The 18,838-nt window shown below is 54.6% G+C and overlaps 1 protein-coding gene across 10 annotated transcripts; it reads right to left on the bottom strand.

Moving 5' to 3' along the window:
• Positions 1 to 3,654: 3,654 nt before the first annotated feature.
• Positions 3,655 to 18,623, bottom strand: SLC11A1 (solute carrier family 11 member 1). 10 transcript variants are annotated; one of them, XM_027775306.1, is made up of 15 exons: positions 18,455 to 18,621; positions 17,772 to 17,853; positions 16,534 to 16,699; positions 16,132 to 16,251; positions 14,773 to 14,879; positions 14,311 to 14,381; positions 13,915 to 13,982; positions 13,607 to 13,762; positions 8,045 to 8,203; positions 6,661 to 6,750; positions 6,422 to 6,541; positions 5,888 to 6,037; positions 5,482 to 5,719; positions 4,543 to 4,770; positions 3,655 to 4,407 (listed from the first exon to the last, which is right to left on the bottom strand). In XM_027775306.1, the coding sequence occupies exons 4-15, from the start codon at positions 16,219 to 16,221 to the stop codon at positions 4,103 to 4,105; spliced, it is 1,782 nt and encodes a 593-aa protein (XP_027631107.1). In that variant the 5' UTR covers positions 16,222 to 16,251; positions 16,534 to 16,699; positions 17,772 to 17,853; positions 18,455 to 18,621; the 3' UTR covers positions 3,655 to 4,102. The 10 variants fall into 10 exon arrangements, with proteins under 10 accessions (XP_027631107.1, XP_027631103.1, XP_027631101.1 ...); XM_027775302.1 differs by having other exon boundaries at positions 16,577 to 16,699; positions 17,772 to 17,905; XM_027775300.1 differs by having other exon boundaries at positions 16,577 to 16,699; positions 17,772 to 17,926.
• Between the last annotated feature and the right edge of the window lie 215 nt (positions 18,624 to 18,838).

Here is an 18,838-nt window from a genome sequence, read left to right on the forward strand (position 1 = left end):
GGCGGGGAGGCGGCCCGGGCGGGGTCCCTGCCGCGCTCCAGGGGGCGTCGCCTCCCTTCCTGCCGCCCTCTGGCTGGACTGAGTCTTTGCGGCTGCGTAGCTGGGCCACGGTTCCAGGCCGCGGAGTGCCGCGGGGGCCAGGGCCTGTCCCGCCCGCCCGGAGCACCCTCGCCCGGGAGTGCCCGAAGGCGGCGCGGCTCCACCTCTGCGCATTCCAGGGGCCAGGGACTAGCAGCGCCTGGGTTTTCTCCTTTGGGAAATGGAGCCGACGCTCTCTTCTATAAAGTGGATCTTCTCTCCTACCTAATGGTCGCAGGGGCCACCTAGAGGGAATTCGTGAACGAACTGGTTTCAAACAGCTGTGCAAATACACAATTATGTTTTTGACCCGCTTGTAACTGTCCACCCACCGCAGTCTGAGGGCGAGGTGACCGCGATCCGCAGGGCATGAAAACCTTAACTCCCTGACCCAGGATGCTCCTGGCTGGGGACTGCACTTCCTGCACTCTGGACGCCCCAAGCCAGGTTCCCAGACCACCGCGCCTTCTCGCTGGGAGGAGCTGAGTGCCTCTCTGAGTTTCCGTACACTCTGTTCCCTCAGCTTGAAAGGGGTTTTATTCCACTTGGCGGAGCCAAACCCCACCAACCTGAAGAAATGACACCTTCTCTAGAGGCCTTCCTAGACCCCGCCTGTTGGCCACTCTGGTTACGGAGGAGTTGGTACTACTGGACTCGTCTCTGTTCCACTTGCCCAGCACCGTGGCAGCACAGTGGGCCCAAAAAGTGTCACCGTGGACGAGGGTGTGTGTCAGACATCAACTGTTCAGAAAACTTCAAACACGGATTCCACCAGGACTGCAGAGACACCCAGGCAGCGCGGGGTCCGTGTTTTAAAAATTATTTTATTGAACTTTATATACTTATTTATTTTAATTTGACCAGAGAGTGACTGAATGAGAAAGAGAGAGGTAAAGTGAGGAAGCAAGCAAAGCCACCAGGTCCGGGATTCGACCATGGTTAGCCATGTGGGAGTCCAACGCCCTTAACCACCACTCCACCTGCCGGCCCCATGGGGTCTGCGTTTTCAAGCGCGAAAACTGCCATGACCTGCACATCGCAGGGTCTGCAGGTTATTTTTCTCCGTTTTTGAAGTTCCACTCCTGGTTACTATTTTGTGTTCACAATTTGAAAAATAATAATAACGCCAAGCCTTGACAAACACGCCTCGGCACTTCCTTCCCCCGGGCCTCCGCGGCGGGGCAGGGCGGGGCGGGCGCGTCCTGTCCCGTCCGGCTAGGAGGGGGGCGGTGCGGCGCCTGCCGGATCGCGCGCCAGCTGCGTGCTCGGAGGCGGGACTGGCGGCAGGGTGGGGGCGACAGGGACTGATCCCCAGCTGGACCCCCGGCCCTAGTTCCTAGGGCTCCCTAGAGCCGCCATCGTTGCACTTTATCATGTTAGTCGCCAAGTGTTGCCAGAGTGCCGCTCTTGCGGCGCCCCCTGACAGTCACGGTTCAGAACGACACCTCTTCTTACCCCATTTTAACAGACAAGGAAACTGAGCCGGGAGCGGGGAAGCGACGTCCCCACCGCCAGGGCGGAGGCCGGATTCCGGCCGCCCAATACAGCGTCTTCCCTTGGGCCCAGCCCCCGAGGCGGGGCCTCAGGTTTAACTTCGGATCGCCGGCTGTGACCCCAAACGGAAACGCGTGGTTGGGGACGGAGTGAACTTCTGGCCTCGCCCCTTCGGGTAGGGAGACTAGCTGACTTCTCCCTCGGACCGTGACTGTCAGAGGCCCCACGCTGGGACCCAGCCGTGGGCAGGGCGGGGCTGCCGTCACTCCAACCCGCCATTCCCATCAGGCCGCCCTGAGCTCGTAGAGCTCCTCCGGGGTCGCAACCCAGACGCACCCCTGTGGCCCCCTCCAAGCCCTAGCAAGGCGCTGTTCTCCCCGAGACCTTCCAGCTGAGCCGTGGTGCCTTCTGCCTGGAGCCCCTAAGTTCTCTCTCACCACGCCGGAGGGTAGGGCAGTTCGGAGTGGCAGAGTGGTTACAGGCAAGAGTCGGGAAGCTGGTAGCTTGGGGGGGTTCCTTGGGTGTCTTGACCTGCACCTAGCTGGGGGTCGCTCTAGCCACCAGTTTATTTGTATGTTCCGTCGATTTGTACCCCTAGAAGGAGCAAATCGGTGAGGGCTGTGAGGCAGAAACTGGCGTAGGGGTGGGGAGCCGAGACCCCGCAGGGTCCTGCCGGGTGACAGTGAGCAAGTTATTTACCCATCCGGCACCTCTGCCTCTCCACCTGCCAGATGGACCAGTAAAAGCCAAGCCAAGAGAGTGGAGTGGAGCAGGACAGCAGGCTGGGCGCCCTCAGCTGGCTCCTTGGAGTATCAAGGTGCCGGCCGCTCCCATTCCGGAAAGCCTGGCAGAACACCTAGCGGGGAGACTCGCCTCTCCTGCGCCTCAGGTTAGACCCGAGCCTGCGGGCTGGGGGCACCAGCGCTCCGTGCAGGCGAGGGTAACGCGCATAGGGCTTCTCTGCTGGAAAAGACTGGCTTCGGCCTGGGCTCATCACTGACCCGCGCGCAGGCCCGAGGAACCAGCTGGCGCCTGGATGGTGCCCCCAGTTCTAAGTCCTACACTTAACTGTTCACAAGTCCCGCCGGCCCACTGCTCTGGGGACCCCGGTCTTGCTCAAGACCTAAACTCCCCTGGTTTCATGTTTCCGCCCTTGGGCACAAGTCCGACAGCCCCCTCCCCATCCCCCGCAAACACACCTCCGCCTCCCCCTCCCTATGCAGCTCTCAAAATGCTGGGCAGGAGTCGCCTCCTCTGCCTGGTCCTCATCTGCACCTTGTCCTACTTTGTGGTGACTAGTCCTTGTCGCCCCCAACCAGAGCATGATCTGACATCTTGAATTCCCACCTATGTCTCCCTCCCCTCGGCACCGGCTTCGCAATGACACCCAATTTACGCCCAGTGAATTGATCAGAGGGGTGTGAAGGGGGCTCTCCCGGGTCGGGGGGAGAAGGACCTGGGAGACACCTTTTTCACCACCCGGCCTCCCACCCATCCTCTCCTTCAGCTTGCATGGGCTCCGGAGAAGGCGGGTGGAAGGCTCTCTTGCCCAGGTACCCTCTCGGCAGCTGCCTCGTTACTTAAACCTGTCCCATTCCTTCTCTTCTTGAGGGCCCCACTTGCATTGTTGCCCTTTTAAGAAAGAGGAAATTCTTCTCATAAACAAGCGCCCCAACCTGAGCACGGAGCCGGGACGCTAGCCCAGAAGGTTCCTGAGAAATCGGGGGTACTTCCAGACACAGCACCTGCCCCAGGCTCAACTCGAGAAGGGCCTTGCAGCCCTTCCACACCTATACTCTCCGAGGCTCCAGGGTTGGGGTCCGAGGGACCGGAGGAGGCTGGAGGAGGGACTTAGGGGAGCCTGGAAACAGCCTAGGGAGCGTCTGTAAAGTGCAGTGCCTGCATGGGGCGAAAAGTGTGCCCAGCCGCTTCTTGGAGCGGAGGGGGATCCCCGCCCACACAGCTCCCCCACCTCCTTGCCCCAGTGAACACTAGGGCCTCCAGGACGCGAAAACCAAACTCCCGCCTCCCGGCGTTGTTCCGCTTGGCTGGGAGGGGTGAATCCGGGACTGGAGTCCCTGAGCCCGGGACCGTCCCTACCCCTAGAGGGAGCTGGGAGTCAGCGCACAGGGAGTGTTAACTGTTCGGCGTGGGAGTCTCAGCCGCCCGGTCCCCTGGGGAGATGACAAATGAATTGAGCCTCAGAGGCACAGACTCTGGGATTCCTTATGACCTGGCGCCTAGGAGGGAGAACTGCACTTCTGTTTTACTCCCTGGAAAATGGGTTGCAGGGGGAACCGAAAGGCTGCGGAGAGTAGCAGTAAGCCTAACTTTTGAGAAGGGGTGCGTGTGGGGGGGAGTCTTCAGTTTTTAGAGATTTCGTGCTGTTTGGGACAGGGAGTGAACTAGCATTTATTTAGCGTGTCTAGCTCTATTTTAAGTGTCAGTTGGGAGCCTGTGTCCCGCCCTGCCCTTCCCCCAGTCAGGGCACTCCTATAGGGGCTCAATAAATGTTTTTTGAATGACTTTTTTAAGACCCAAGGGCCAGGCACTGTGTTAAATAAAGTGCTTTATGTCGTGACGATGTTAGTGTAGTCCCTGGGGGGTGGGGGGGGGCACAGGTTGGCCGGCCTCCCAAACTATCCAGCTCCATCTTGCTGCCTCCATCCCTCCATGGTCGCCAGTCAGCCCCACTCATTCCACCTCCAGTCAGGCTCAGGCTGAGGGCACAGACACCGCGGGGTTCTGCTCCTCTTGGGAGAGCCCATACAGGAAGTGCCGATGGGAGCCGTGGACCAGAAAGGTGGCTCCATGGGCGATGCAACAGGTCCAGACCTAGGAGAAAGGGTGGTATGAGTGGGGAGGAGCAAAGACCTCTGGGAAGCCCCGTTCTCCTTTACTCATACCTCCCCTTCTGTTGACACCTGTCCTTGCTCCCCCAACCCCCAGGCACCCCAGGCCCTACAGTACCAGGTAGGCAGTGAGGCACAGGTAGGCAGCGGCCAGCAGGGCAACGAGGATGAAGTAGGCGGGGTGTGGGATGCTGGGCAGGTAGCTGACCACGAAGTAGAGGTTGATGGCACAGATCAGGGCCATAATGGAGGAAGTGATGGTCTTGCTCAGCCTGGGGACACGGAAGCTCAGGACTGGCTGGACAGCTGGGTTTCCTGCTCCAGCGCTCCCACAGCCAGCCTGGAGCTGGTTGGGAGGCGGGGCATACACAAAACCCATTCTTTAAAAATAGTTTTTGTGGATTAACAAAATATTTAACTTTATTTATTTATTCATTTATTTATTTTAATTTGACCAGAGAGGGACAGAACAAGAGAGAAAAGGAAAGTGAGAAAGCAAACCGCCAGGTCCAGGACTCAAACCATAGTCAGCCATGTGGGAGTCCAGCACACTTAACCAACATGCCACATGCTGGCCCCTTAAATTGTTTATTATTATTTATTTGTTTATTCTAATTTGACCAGTGAGGAACAAAGTGACAGAGAGAGAGAGGGAAAGTGAGAAAGCAAGCTGCCAGTTCCGGGACTCCAAACAAGGTTGGCTATATGTAAGTCTAGTGCCCTTAACCACCACGCCACCTGCTGGTCCCCATAAAGCCCACTTCTCTGGCCAGCGAGCCTGTGAGCAGGGAGACCCCTTGCACACCTCCTGCCTCCTGGACCCTGAGGCTCCACCATGGCAAGATTTGGCAAGAGTGCAGTCCAGGGTCTCAGGCTCCACAAATAGCTCCCATCCCCAATTCCAGTCCCAGCTCCCCCATACTAGGTGTGTGACCCTGGCCAAGTTCCTTTCTGAGCCTCAGTTGCTTCATCTGGATTTCACAGTGAGGGCAGTTCACATCTCTGGGTGGTCTTAAGGATCGGATGCAAATACAATGCTTGCCATGGGGGTACTCACCGGCCATTGGCGAACTCGTGCATGAGGGTGGGCATGCTGGTGAACGTGAGGATGGGCAGCACCGCAAAGGGAAGCTGGGAGGGGGCAGAGCGTGAGGGGCTTTGCCCTCAGAATGTGGCAAGGCTGAGCCATTCCCCATCCTTGTGACTTCCATGGTTATGGGGCTCTGGCACCAAGTTGTCAGTCTGAATCCCAGGTCTGCCACTGGTTGCTTAACTTTGTGCATCAGTTTTCCCATCTGTGAAATGGGAATAATGGCGACGCTCCCCACCCCTGTGGTTGTGGGGACCTGGGATCCTCATAGGTGAGGTGTGTTAGGATAGCCTGGCAGGCCCAAGGTAGGCCAGAGACACAGGCTTGCTGTGTCATTAGCCCCACAGTGGGCGGGCGTGATGCCCCGTCTCACCAGCAGGCTCTGTAGCACGTTGAGCAGGTCGTTGAGACCCGATAGGTCCCTCAGGTCCCGGAAAACGGCCACCAGCACGGTGGGCAGGATGGCGCAGGAGCGAGTGAGCAGGACGCGAGCAAAGCGTGACCAACGCAGCCGAAGGAAGCCCTGGGATAAGGGGTGCGCACATTGGTGGGGCGGGGGTGGAGGCAGGCCTGGGATTCCAGAGGGGAGCCTCTGTCGTCCTTGGGGCCGCTCTGTGCCCCGGGGATGCTCTGTTTTTCCATTGCTGGGTTGGGCGCAGCCCTGTCCCTAGCTCATGGAGGGGCGATGGGTGTGGAGGAAAAGGGATGGGGCTCCCTTTCCACAGCTCTTTTCGAAGACTAAACAGTGCTGGGAAGGGCCTGGGTCTGCAGCTTTTGGCAAGTCTTCTCACCTCTCTGAACCTCAGTTTTGTCATCTGTAAAGCGGAGCTTGTGGTGGTGCCCTTCGTGCCCTGTTTCCAAGCCCCCAGCAGTGTGCCTGTTGTCCTCGGCCCGCGCCCCGCCCCACCTCCATCACGAACTGTCCCGCGTAGGTGCCGGTCATCGTGGAGCTCTGCCCGGCGGCCAGGAGACCTACTGCCCAGATATACAGCGCTGCGGGGCCGAACAGGCAGCCCAGGATCACGCCCTGAGGGGTGGGTGTGGTCAGCCAGTGGCCCCGCCCCTAGGCCCAGGTACCGCCCTGGAGTGGGCGGGGCGAGAACCTGGATGAGTCACGCCCTCCCCCAAGCCCAGCCGCGCGCTTACTCCTTGGTAAATGTCCACCGCCACGGTGTCGTTGTTCATAGGGAAAATCTTGGCGTAGTCCTGAAGGCTGCTGTTGGCACAGACGTCGAACTGCGGGCACCGGGAGTAGGAGGGAGATGAGACGGACGCGCTCAGTCTTGGAAATAGTCTTGGAAAACTAGGCTGCCTGGCCTTGACATGGGGTCAAAAACGAGGGACCCGCAGACAGAATCTGGCCCGATATATTTTGTTCGGCTAATAATGTCGGTTTTGTTTGTTTGTTTGTTTGTTTGTTTTTAACTTACACGACTTTGTTTTCAATATTTATAATTGAGACCACGTGAGAACCCAACTTCAGGTTTCTGGATTCACTAGAGCTGGCATTTCTAGAGAGCCAGTCAGCTAGCAGTGACCAGTGGCCGTCATCCCCTCTTCCGTGCTCCCGGCCCACTTCCCAGGCCCTGCAGCTGGCCTGGTCTTGCAGACAAGGGTTTGCAATCCCAATTTAGACTTCTCGCCTTGTGCCAAAGAACTGAGTGAGACCCAGAGAGAAGAATGACTTCCCAAGGTCACATAGCAAGGCAGTGACAGTGCCCAGGTCCCGGAGGCCTGGCCACCCCTCCTCCCACAGTGTTCAGCATTCAGTAAGCCCCCAAGTGGCTAGCAGTAATTATAGCCTCACGACAGAGGCCCACTCAGAAAGGGGGACAGATAGGTACTTCGTCCTGGAGAGCCTGGAAGGAGGTACCTCTTCTCTGTCAGAGTCAGCAAGATCTCACTCCTCCCAGGAGGCCTTTCCTGACCCCCTGGGCTAATGTAGCCCCTGCCCCACGCCCACTCATAATACCCTCAGTGATGCTTCACGTCCTATTTCTATTTTTTTTAATTGCCGGAGGGTGTGTGTGCTCACCGGAGAGCGACAGAGAGAGAGAGAGGAAGCACCTCCTTGTGGAGTGTGGGCACACTGCAACCCCTTCTCCGATTCTCCATCACACACAAGCACATGCGTCCCACTAGGGCATCAGTCACGTGCAAACCGCAGTCAGCCATGTGGGGATCCGGCCCCTCTAACCACTAGGCTATGGGGCTGGCTCCACCCTGTCTATTTCGCTCTCAGTTTTGGTCATGCTCTGTACCTCGGTGTGTATGAGACTTGTTTCTTGTCTGTGCTCCGCCCTCCCTATGTAAGGGGCAGGAGAACAGAGTCTTAGCATCACGGACCGGTCTATCCCAGGGTCTGGGTCACTGCCTGGGCATACCACACGCTCAGTAACTGCTAGCTGAATGAATGGCAGCTTATCTGCTCATCTACTGACAGTGAAGATTCCCGGGGGCCTGGCGCCCCGCAAAGCTCCCAGGGCATGTGCGTATGGGACATGGCGGGGACGCACGGGAAGTGTCTCACCGCTGCCTGGTTGGTTTGCTGGTAGAAGGCCTGCCCAAAGACAGCCATGACAAAGAGGTTGATGATGAAGGAGACACACAGGGCGATGGTGGACTCAATCAGGAAGTACATGTTGGCTTCTTGGATGTCTGCCGGCCGGGTCCGGTCTATCTCTCGAGACTATGAAGGTCAGAGGGGGAGGGAGGGGCCAAAGTCCCTCAGAACCACCTCAATTTCCCCACCCTCACACTTTTTCCTATGTTCCTCCCAAACCTCAGTTCTTTCTCTTTTTTTAAAGAATTATTTATTTAATTCGGGACCAGCAGTTGGCATAGTGGCTATGTCGCTGGACTCCCATATAGTCAACCATGGTTCGAGTCCCAGACCTTGTGGCTTAAACATGAGTGCACGTGTGCGTACGTGCCCAAGATCCCAAGAGGAGAATGGAGGAGAAGGGATTGCGGCGTGGCCATCCTCCCTGGGGGGGTGATTTCTTGCTTTCTGTCTCTCTGTTTCTCTCTGTCTTTCTGGTGAGCGCATGCTCCCTAGAGCAAAAAAACTCTCAAAAAAAAAGAAAAAGAATTATTTCTTTAATTCTATTTATTATTATTTTAAAAGTTTTCTATAAGGCACATGCACTCACCAGACACACACAAAGAAAGAGAGAGAGAGAAAGTGAGAAAGCAAGCTACCAGGTCTGACACTTGAACCACAGTCAGCCATGTGGGAGTCCAATACTTTAATCACCATGTCACCTGCTGCCCACCCCTTTTATAATTATTTTATTTAATTCTATTTATTTATTTATTTAAATTTGACCAGAAAGGGACAAAGTGAGAGAGAGAGAGTGAGAAAGCAAGCTGCCAGGTCCAGGATAAGAACCATGGTTGGCCATATGGGAGTCCAGCGCCCTTAACCACCACACCACCTGCTAGCACCTCCTGCTTTTATATAATTATTATATTTATTTATTTATTTATTTGTTGGGAGAGGTTTTTGTTAGAGGGCGCATGCACTCTCCAGAGAGACAGAAAGCAAGAGATCACCCTTCGGGGGGATGGCCACGCCACCATTCCTTCTCTATTCTCCTCTCAGGATCTTGGTCACGCACGAACATGCACCCGACGTGAGTTTAAGCCACCGGGTCCAGGACTTGAACTGCAGTTGACTGACTACATGGGAGTCCAGCAACGTAACCATTATGCCAACTGCTGGTCCAAACCCCAGTTCTTTCTAAAGTCCCCTTTGTCGGGGATGGATGATGGCATAGTGGTGAAATGGGACACTCTGGGAGGATGACCCACACGGGAAGGTTCTGGGTTTGGCTCTGAAGACCCCCTGAGTACACTGGGAACGTGCATGCCCATGATCTGGGGCCAACTGGGCTGAGGCTCGGAACAGGTTACACCATCAAGACCTTACTGGGAGTGCTGTCTCTCTCATAGAACAAATAAATAAATAAAAACTTTTTTTTGGAGAGGTTTTTGCTATAGGGTGCATGCGCTCACCAGAAAGACAGAAAGCGAGAAATCACCCCCCCAGAGGGTATGGCCACGCTGCAATCCCTTCTCCTCTATTCTCCTCTTGGGATCTTGGGCATGCACCCACATGTGCCTGGTGTGAGTTTAAGCCACTGGGTCTGGTATTCGAACCACGGTTGACTACATGGGAGTCCAGTGACACAGCCATTATGCTAACTGCTGGTCCCGATGAATAAAAACTTTAAAGCCCCCTATGTTGTAGTCTGGAACAGGCCCTGGTCAGCCAACCTCCTTCCTACGCCTCTGTCCCTGATCCATGATTACCAGCTGTGAGAAGGGAGACTGTTCTCAGCGGATCCTGTCTCCCTCAGCCCCCGACAGACTGCTCTTCATCTGCCCAGCTCTGCCTCAAACTTGGCCGGTTTATTTCTGCCCCAGGGCCTTTGCACTTGCTGTACCACTGCTCATAATAGCTTCTCCCAGATCTCCATCCCCAGCCTTCACTCTCTATCACACTCTCTGTTTTATTTTCTGCAGAGTACCTTTCTTTTTCTTTTAATTATTATTTAATTTTATTTGATGTATTGAACTTTATTTATTGATTTTAATTTGACTAGAGAGGGACAGAGCAAGAGAGAGAGTGAGAAAGCAAGCCGCCAGTTCTAGGATTTGAATGGGAGTTTTGGTGGGAGTCCAGCGCCCTCAACTACCACACCACCTGCCTGCCCCCCAGCTTGAGTTTTAAGCCACCAGGTCCTAGACTATGTAGTAGTCCAGCGACATAACCATTAAGCCACCGGTTGGTCCTATTATTATTATTATTATTATTATTAATTTGACCAGAGACAGAGAGAGAGGGAAAATGAGAAACAAGCCTCTAGGTTTGGGACTTGAACCCTACTTAACCATGTGGGAGTCCAGCGCTCTAACCATCAAGCCACCTGCAGACCCCTGTAGAGTACCTTTCACAACTATCATTCTTTCCATTTTTTGATGACTTGTTTATCAGCTCCCCTCCCCTGTCTAGGACAGGCGCCTTGGAGATCTTTTCATCGTTGACTCCCAGCTCTCAGCTAGCACCCAGGACACGCTCAATAATTACAGATCGAATAAATACAGAATGATTCACTTCCCACCTAAAATCCTGAAGGGCCCGAGGGGCGGACCGCGGGCTGGGAGGCGGGGCCAGCATGACCGTAAGGGCGGGACGGGTCGCCCTGCCCTCCTGCTGCTCACCTTGACCAGGGCCGAGTGCAGGTAGATGTTGTGGGGCATGATGATGGCTCCAACAATGCCCACAGCCTGCAGCAGTTCTGGCTGGCCGCAGCCGGGGCACGAGGGCAGGAACAGGCCTCGAAGGAGCGCTCCCTGCGCCGGGCGTGCCACCACGTACTGTAGGGAGGAGTCGCCAAGGCTGACTCTCCTCGGGGATCCGCAGACAAGGAACACCGCCCCGGGCCACTAACCCCGCCACTCCGGCTCTCTTCTTTATTTCTCCAATCAATCAGGTTTTGAGGCACACATGCACATGGATCTAACTTGTCCTTCAAGCCATTAGGGCTTGGACCCAAAATACTCAGTCTGCCATGTGTGAAACAGCTCCTTTAATCACCAGACCATAGGGCCAGCCCTAATCAGTCCTCTATTGAGGACATTTAGGTTGTTTCTAATCTTTAGCCATTAAAAGTAATGTTATAGTGGGGACCAGTAGATGGTGTAATGGTTACATTGCTGGACTCCCATGTAGTCGACTGTGGTCTGAGTCCCAGACCTTGTGGCTTAAACATGAGTGCACGTGTGCGTACGTGCCCAAGATCCCAAGAGGAGAATGGAGGAGAAGGGATTGCGGCGTGGCCATCCTCCCTGGGGGGGTGATTTCTTGCTTTCTGTCTCTCTGTTTCTCTCTGTCTTTCTGGTGAGCGCATGCTCCCTAGAGCAAAAAAACTCTCAAAAAAAAAGAAAAAGAATTATTTCTTTAATTCTATTTATTATTATTTTAAAAGTTTTCTATAAGGCACATGCACTCACCAGACACACACAAAGAAAGAGAGAGAGAGAAAGTGAGAAAGCAAGCTACCAGGTCTGACACTTGAACCACAGTCAGCCATGTGGGAGTCCAATACTTTAATCACCATGTCACCTGCTGCCCACCCCTTTTATAATTATTTTATTTAATTCTATTTATTTATTTATTTAAATTTGACCAGAAAGGGACAAAGTGAGAGAGAGAGAGTGAGAAAGCAAGCTGCCAGGTCCAGGATAAGAACCATGGTTGGCCATATGGGAGTCCAGCGCCCTTAACCACCACACCACCTGCTAGCACCTCCTGCTTTTATATAATTATTATATTTATTTATTTATTTATTTGTTGGGAGAGGTTTTTGTTAGAGGGCGCATGCACTCTCCAGAGAGACAGAAAGCAAGAGATCACCCTTCGGGGGGATGGCCACGCCACAATTCCTTCTCTATTCTCCTCTCAGGATCTTGGTCACGCACGAACATGCACCCGACGTGAGTTTAAGCCACCGGGTCCAGGACTTGAACTGCAGTTGACTGACTACATGGGAGTCCAGCAACGTAACCATTATGCCAACTGCTGGTCCAAACCCCAGTTCTTTCTAAAGTCCCCTTTGTCGGGGATGGATGATGGCATAGTGGTGAAATGGGACACTCTGGGAGGATGACCCACACGGGAAGGTTCTGGGTTTGGCTCTGAAGACCCCCTGAGTACACTGGGAACGTGCATGCCCATGATCTGGGGCCAACTGGGCTGAGGCTCGGAACAGGTTACACCATCAAGACCTTACTGGGAGTGCTGTCTCTCTCATAGAACAAATAAATAAATAAAAACTTTTTTTTGGAGAGGTTTTTGCTATAGGGTGCATGCGCTCACCAGAAAGACAGAAAGCGAGAAATCACCCCCCCAGAGGGTATGGCCACGCTGCAATCCCTTCTCCTCTATTCTCCTCTTGGGATCTTGGGCATGCACCCACATGTGCCTGGTGTGAGTTTAAGCCACTGGGTCTGGTATTCGAACCACGGTTGACTACATGGGAGTCCAGTGACACAGCCATTATGCTAACTGCTGGTCCCGATGAATAAAAACTTTAAAGCCCCCTATGTTGTAGTCTGGAACAGGCCCTGGTCAGCCAACCTCCTTCCTACGCCTCTGTCCCTGATCCATGATTACCAGCTGTGAGAAGGGAGACTGTTCTCAGCGGATCCTGTCTCCCTCAGCCCCCGACAGACTGCTCTTCATCTGCCCAGCTCTGCCTCAAACTTGGCCGGTTTATTTCTGCCCCAGGGCCTTTGCACTTGCTGTACCACTGCTCATAATATCTTCTCCCAGATCTCCATCCCCAGCCTTCACTCTCTATCACACTCTCTGTTTTATTTTCTGCAGAGTACCTTTCTTTTTCTTTTAATTATTATTTAATTTTATTTGATGTATTGAACTTTATTTATTGATTTTAATTTGACTAGAGAGGGACAGAGCAAGAGAGAGAGTGAGAAAGCAAGCCGCCAGTTCTAGGATTTGAATGGGAGTTTTGGTGGGAGTCCAGCGCCCTCAACTACCACACCACCTGCCTGCCCCCCAGCTTGAGTTTTAAGCCACCAGGTCCTAGACTATGTAGTAGTCCAGCGACATAACCATTAAGCCACCGGTTGGTCCTATTATTATTATTATTATTATTATTAATTTGACCAGAGACAGAGAGAGAGGGAAAATGAGAAACAAGCCTCTAGGTTTGGGACTTGAACCCTACTTAACCATGTGGGAGTCCAGCGCTCTAACCATCAAGCCACCTGCAGACCCCTGTAGAGTACCTTTCACAACTATCATTCTTTCCATTTTTTGATGACTTGTTTATCAGCTCCCCTCCCCTGTCTAGGACAGGCGCCTTGGAGATCTTTTCATCGTTGACTCCCAGCTCTCAGCTAGCACCCAGGACACGCTCAATAATTACAGATCGAATAAATACAGAATGATTCACTTCCCACCTAAAATCCTGAAGGGCCCGAGGGGCGGACCGCGGGCTGGGAGGCGGGGCCAGCATGACCGTAAGGGCGGGACGGGTCGCCCTGCCCTCCTGCTGCTCACCTTGACCAGGGCCGAGTGCAGGTAGATGTTGTGGGGCATGATGATGGCTCCAACAATGCCCACAGCCTGCAGCAGTTCTGGCTGGCCGCAGCCGGGGCACGAGGGCAGGAACAGGCCTCGAAGGAGCGCTCCCTGCGCCGGGCGTGCCACCACGTACTGTAGGGAGGAGTCGCCAAGGCTGACTCTCCTCGGGGATCCGCAGACAAGGAACACCGCCCCGGGCCACTAACCCCGCCACTCGGGCTCTGCAGGGGAAAAGCAGAGGGGTGATCTGGGAGGGGCAGGGGGCTACAGCGCTGGCTTCCTACCTCGTAGCCAAAGGTCACGGCCATAATGGTAATGAGGAATCCAAAGAAGGCTTCCAGCTTGCGCAACCCTAGGGGCAGGACAGAGGGACAGAAAGAAGAAACAAACCGAAAGACCCTGTAACGTGATGGCTCGCGTTCTGAGCACTCTGTTCCAGGCGCTGCGCCAAGTGCATAAACGCACCACCCCCCTGTCCAGCTCCCAAACAGCCCACCGCCTGGTTACAGATGATGAAGCAAGTCTGCCGATCTCGCTCAGGGCCACACACTAGGGCGAGGGAGCTCAGACGACTTCAGGTGGTCCTGAGGTGAGAGCCCTTCTCCAATAGAGGTGAGGTCAGGGACTCAGCTCCAGTCCCCCCACCCCCAACCCCGGTCTGCTATGAGTTGCACACTCACCATAGTTATCCAGAAAGAGGAAGAAAAAGGTGTCCACAATGGTGATGAGGACGCCACCCCAGAGTGGGATTCTGAAACCAGAGTGGCCTAGGTCAACTCAGCCTGACCCAGAGAGCTGAACTCCTAGAATGTGGCCTGCTAGGACCGGAACCCAGGCAGCCCCAGACAGATTGGGAGAGGGGAATGGGATTGTGCTGAAGGTGAAGAATAGCATGGAACACTCTAGGAAGGGTTCTGGGGGCCAGGAAGGGTGGGGGGCTGAGGCAGCAGTCCTGGGTCTGCATGACTCACATCTATGTGACTACAGGCCAGTCACTTCACGTGTTGGGGAAATGGGGCAGCAGCTTATATCAGAGGGGACAGACAGCAGGATAAAATGAACTCGGAGAGGTAGGAGGCCTGGAAGAAGCAGTAGCTGTTCCTGACCCTGGACTCAAGAATTGGGGCACAAGGGGACGGTACCGCCCAGCTGAGAGCAGATTGAATGCGATAGCCGTGCCGATGACCTCCTGCATGTCCGAGCCCACGATGGCTAGCTCGATGGTCAGCCAGAGGAGCGTGCGGGGCACCTGCGGAGGAGACGGCCCCTCAGTAAGGTGGGCAGCTCCTTGTTTCTGGTCTCAGCTCGGCACACCCCTTTCTCTGCACCGTGCCGCTGGGTTGGAGCCTGCTAACTGCATTCGGGCTGCTGTCAGTGTCCGGTCAGGAAATCCGAAATTACACTGCTGGACGCGTTTCACAGGTGTCCCGTGCAAGGGATTAGTCGTGAAGGTGTTGGAAGGGTTGAGACGCTAGCCCAGGAGGTGTTACTCAGAGATCAGAAAGCTAAACCTGGGTGCCAGCCCAAGAGGAGAAGGGATTGCAGTGTGGCATGGGGGGGGGGGATTTCTTATTTATCTCTCTCTGTTGAGCACACGCACCCTATAGCAAAACAACAACAACAAAAATTCCAGAAACAAAAAAAAAGCTCTACAAAGGGGAAAAAAAAAAAAAAACAAGCTATGCACCGCTAATGTCCCCTTCAGACTGTGTGCTGTCGCAGGGGGGGGGGGATTTCTTATTTATCTCTCTCTGTTGAGCACACGCACCCTATAGCAAAACAACAACAACAAAAATTCCAGAAACAAAAAAAAAGCTCTACAAAGGGGAAAAAAAAAAAAAAACAAGCTATGCACCGCTAATGTCCCCTTCAGACTGTGTGCTGTCAATTTGAGTTTAGTTTTTTTTTTTTAAGTTTTTGTTATATAGATGCATTTGCTGCTGATCTTCCAGAAGCATCGCCCGCTGGCTTCCAGTTAGGCTTTGTAGGGAATGCCCATTGCCCAGCCTCTAGTGCTGTCTCCGGCAGTGGGGACAGCAAGGACACTAGGCACTGTGGTGATTTCAGCAGCAATGGCGAAATGGCGATGCTGGGGGGCAGCAGGAAATGACGGCTCCTGGGCCGATGCGGCCCCGCGGGAGGAGTAAGCAGCTGTCTGATAGTTTTTTTGTTTGTTTGTTTGTTTGTTTGTTTGTTTTTTAGTTTTTGTTATAGGGTAGTACATGCACTCACCAGAGAGAGATCCTCCTCTCAGGATTTTTGGCATGCATGTAGACGCACTAGGGATTTTCAAGCCACCAGATCTGGGACTCGAACTGCAGATCAAGCCATGTGGGATCTAGCCCCCTTAACTTCCATGTCACCTGCTGGCCTGAGCCTTAATCTTGTTATCTATCAAATGGCCCGAGTGAGATGATGGAGTTACTTGATCACAGGAGCTGTGAATGGCTGTTTGGGATTTGAACATGTGGGTGCTTCCTGCCCAGGCTCCCCAAGCTCACCTTAGGGTAGTAGAGATGGCAGATCTCGCCCAAGTCCTTGCCTGTCACCACGCCTAGCCGGGCAGCCAGTCGCTGGCAGAGCAAGCCCATCACTGTGGCCCAGAGCAGCACCCAGAGCAGCTGGAGAAGGCAGGGAGAGGCCTTCAGCTGAGGCGTGGCTCAGAGAGCCCCCAGGCTGGTGGGACCCTCCAACCAAGGATGTTCTTTGGGGAAAGGTGGCAGAAATGAGTGAGAAGACCAAGCCCCCTCACCCCACCACACACACCCCATGCTCTGGCTGGGCTGCTCTGGGGACCCTTTTCTGCCCTTTGTATACTTAATGCCTACTCGGAGGCATGCCGTCCCTGAGCCCACCCCAGAAAACATAACAAGCCGGGGTCTCCACCCACTTAGCCCGGTCACCTCCCTGCCCACAGGGCCCCCACTCAGGCCTCAGTTCAGTCACTTTGAATCCAGCGGCAGCGCCAGCCTGAAGATCCGACTCGATGTTGCCTGGGTCCAGGAACGCGATGCTCATGAGGAAGCCGGGCCCGGTGAAGGCCCACAGCTTCCGCAGGCTGAACCTGCCCTGGCATCGGAGGAGCAGGATGAGGGGTCCTGGGTATGGGCTGGTAGCAGTTGGCCTTGGCCAGCCCCCGATGAGCCCTAGCCAGCTCATCGGCACTGGCTGGTCAGCCTTGCCCTCTGTTTCCCACCCCGGGGGCTGGGTGCTGGGAAGGGCCTGCGGTGGAGGAACCAGCAGGATTCGCTGAGTCACAGAGGATCTGCTTTTTGGATCTGTCACGTTCCTGTCAGCCGTCAGCCTGTGCCTGCTCTGCCTGCCTCTCAGCGCTAGCTCTGCGGGTCCTCAAAGCCCCCAGAAGGGGGTCCTGGGACCAAGCCTTCCTGGTCCAACTTCTTCTTCACCAGCTCCTCAGACCGCAGGCTTCCTCTCTGGGGTCTAGACGTCTCCCACCCCTTTTAGGGCATGGCCTTTCAGCCTAGAATGTGGTAAAAGTTCTGGAAGGGCAGGGTGGTGACAGCGTCTTAGATGTCAACCTGCAGCCCCCTCAAGTCCTCCCACTGCCCTTGTCTGAGTCCTTTCCCTTAATACTAGAGCAAATCCTTGAGGCTGCGATTCTGATTCGCCCCAGGCCCCTTTCCCTTCATGGTAAAGCTGACATTCAAGCAGAAGGCCATTTGACCGAGCTGGCCCCATAGCCTAGTGGTTAAGGGAGTCGGTCCCATACGGCTGTGAGTCAGACCTCAGCCTCAGAGCCTTGAGAAACATGCTGGGCACGTGTATGTGCATGTGCATAGCTCAAGTCTCAACAGGATGGAGAATGGGGGTGAAGGGGTTGCAGTGTGACCGCACCCAGCCAGGGGTGCTTTTTCCCTTTCTCTGTCTCTTACTCACGAGCACACGCATCCTCTGGCAATTAAAACAAAAAAAAAGCCATTTGATAGTTCTTTGACAAATAATGAGCATCTCAGCTACCCTGGGGACAGATGGAGCAATGAGGCAGTTGCCACTGCTGTCACTGCTACTAGGAGCTGAAAGGGACTTGCCTTGGTCACAAGGACACCCCTTCTCCCAACTTGTGAGATTCTGTAGGGTTCCATCAATCCTGAACACCCCAGGAAGTTTCTAGCATGCTCACCGGTTCTGCCTCTGGGATGGGGATCTTCTCACTCAAGTAGGTCTCCCGGACAGTCTCTTGCTGTGACCCTGGGTTCGGTGGGCTGGAGATGGAGCCATAGCTGGGTCTGCTCAGCCTTTGGGGGCTCTTGTCTCCTATAAAGAGCCCTATGGGACCTGGTGAATGTCCTGCCTCTTTTTGGTGGCCCAGGGTAAAGCCACCGGCTCCCTGCCCCACCTTTTCCTGGCAAAGTGAAAAAATTCAGGTCCCTGGCCACCATTTTGGGTCCATGTCCTCCATCCCTCACCCAACATTCCAGAAGATGTGTGAGCAGTGGGGCCCTGGATGACTTTCCTCCCGTGTGAGCACGGAAGTCCCTACATCCGGGTCTCCTGTTGCAGAGAGACGCTGAGCTCTAAGGATGGTAAGCTGAGCCTACGGTATCCCCTCAGCCTCACCCCTGCCTCCTGCAGCAACTGAGGGCCCCCGACCCATGGAGATCGGGCTGGGAAAGCTGGACCCTTAAAGTTGCAAAGAACCCAGCCCCAGTGTGTCTGGTGTCCAAAACTATAGTCTAGACCAGGACTCCCATGGGGAACCAAGGACTCCCTTTGCCTTTTCAAGTTTTCCCCAGACTCGGTCTCCTCCTCTGCTGTGCCGTGCCCACCCCCAATCAGGCTCTGTCTCTGGAGACCGCTACTCACCTGCCATGAAGATGCAGCCTTCAGGAACTTTCCGAGCACGAGTGACCTGAGGGGCAGCTCCTCAGTCTGTACAAACTCTGGGTGCTGGTGCAAGTGAATGCGTGAGCCCACACCCTCTTACCCATCCTCAACTGGACTCCCCGTCTCTTACATCACCATTCCACACATTCACACATTCACGGGGTGTTGTGAAACACTTTCCAAAGGCAGAAGTGGCCAGCTCTGGCGGAAGGGTCTGGTCACCCACAGGATGGGCCTTTGTTCCCCTCCCAGCCTGCCCTACGTCTGGCATCACCTCTGACCCTCTTCCAGGCACTCCGTGTTCTGTGCCTCCCAAGTTAGCTCTGATTTTATGCACGTCCGGCCCCTTGGGCATTTATGTAT

This window comes from Tupaia chinensis, unplaced genomic scaffold (genome assembly GCF_000334495.1).
Source record: "Tupaia chinensis unplaced genomic scaffold, TupChi_1.0 Scaffold000542_1, whole genome shotgun sequence".
NCBI lineage: Eukaryota > Metazoa > Chordata > Mammalia > Scandentia > Tupaiidae > Tupaia > Tupaia belangeri.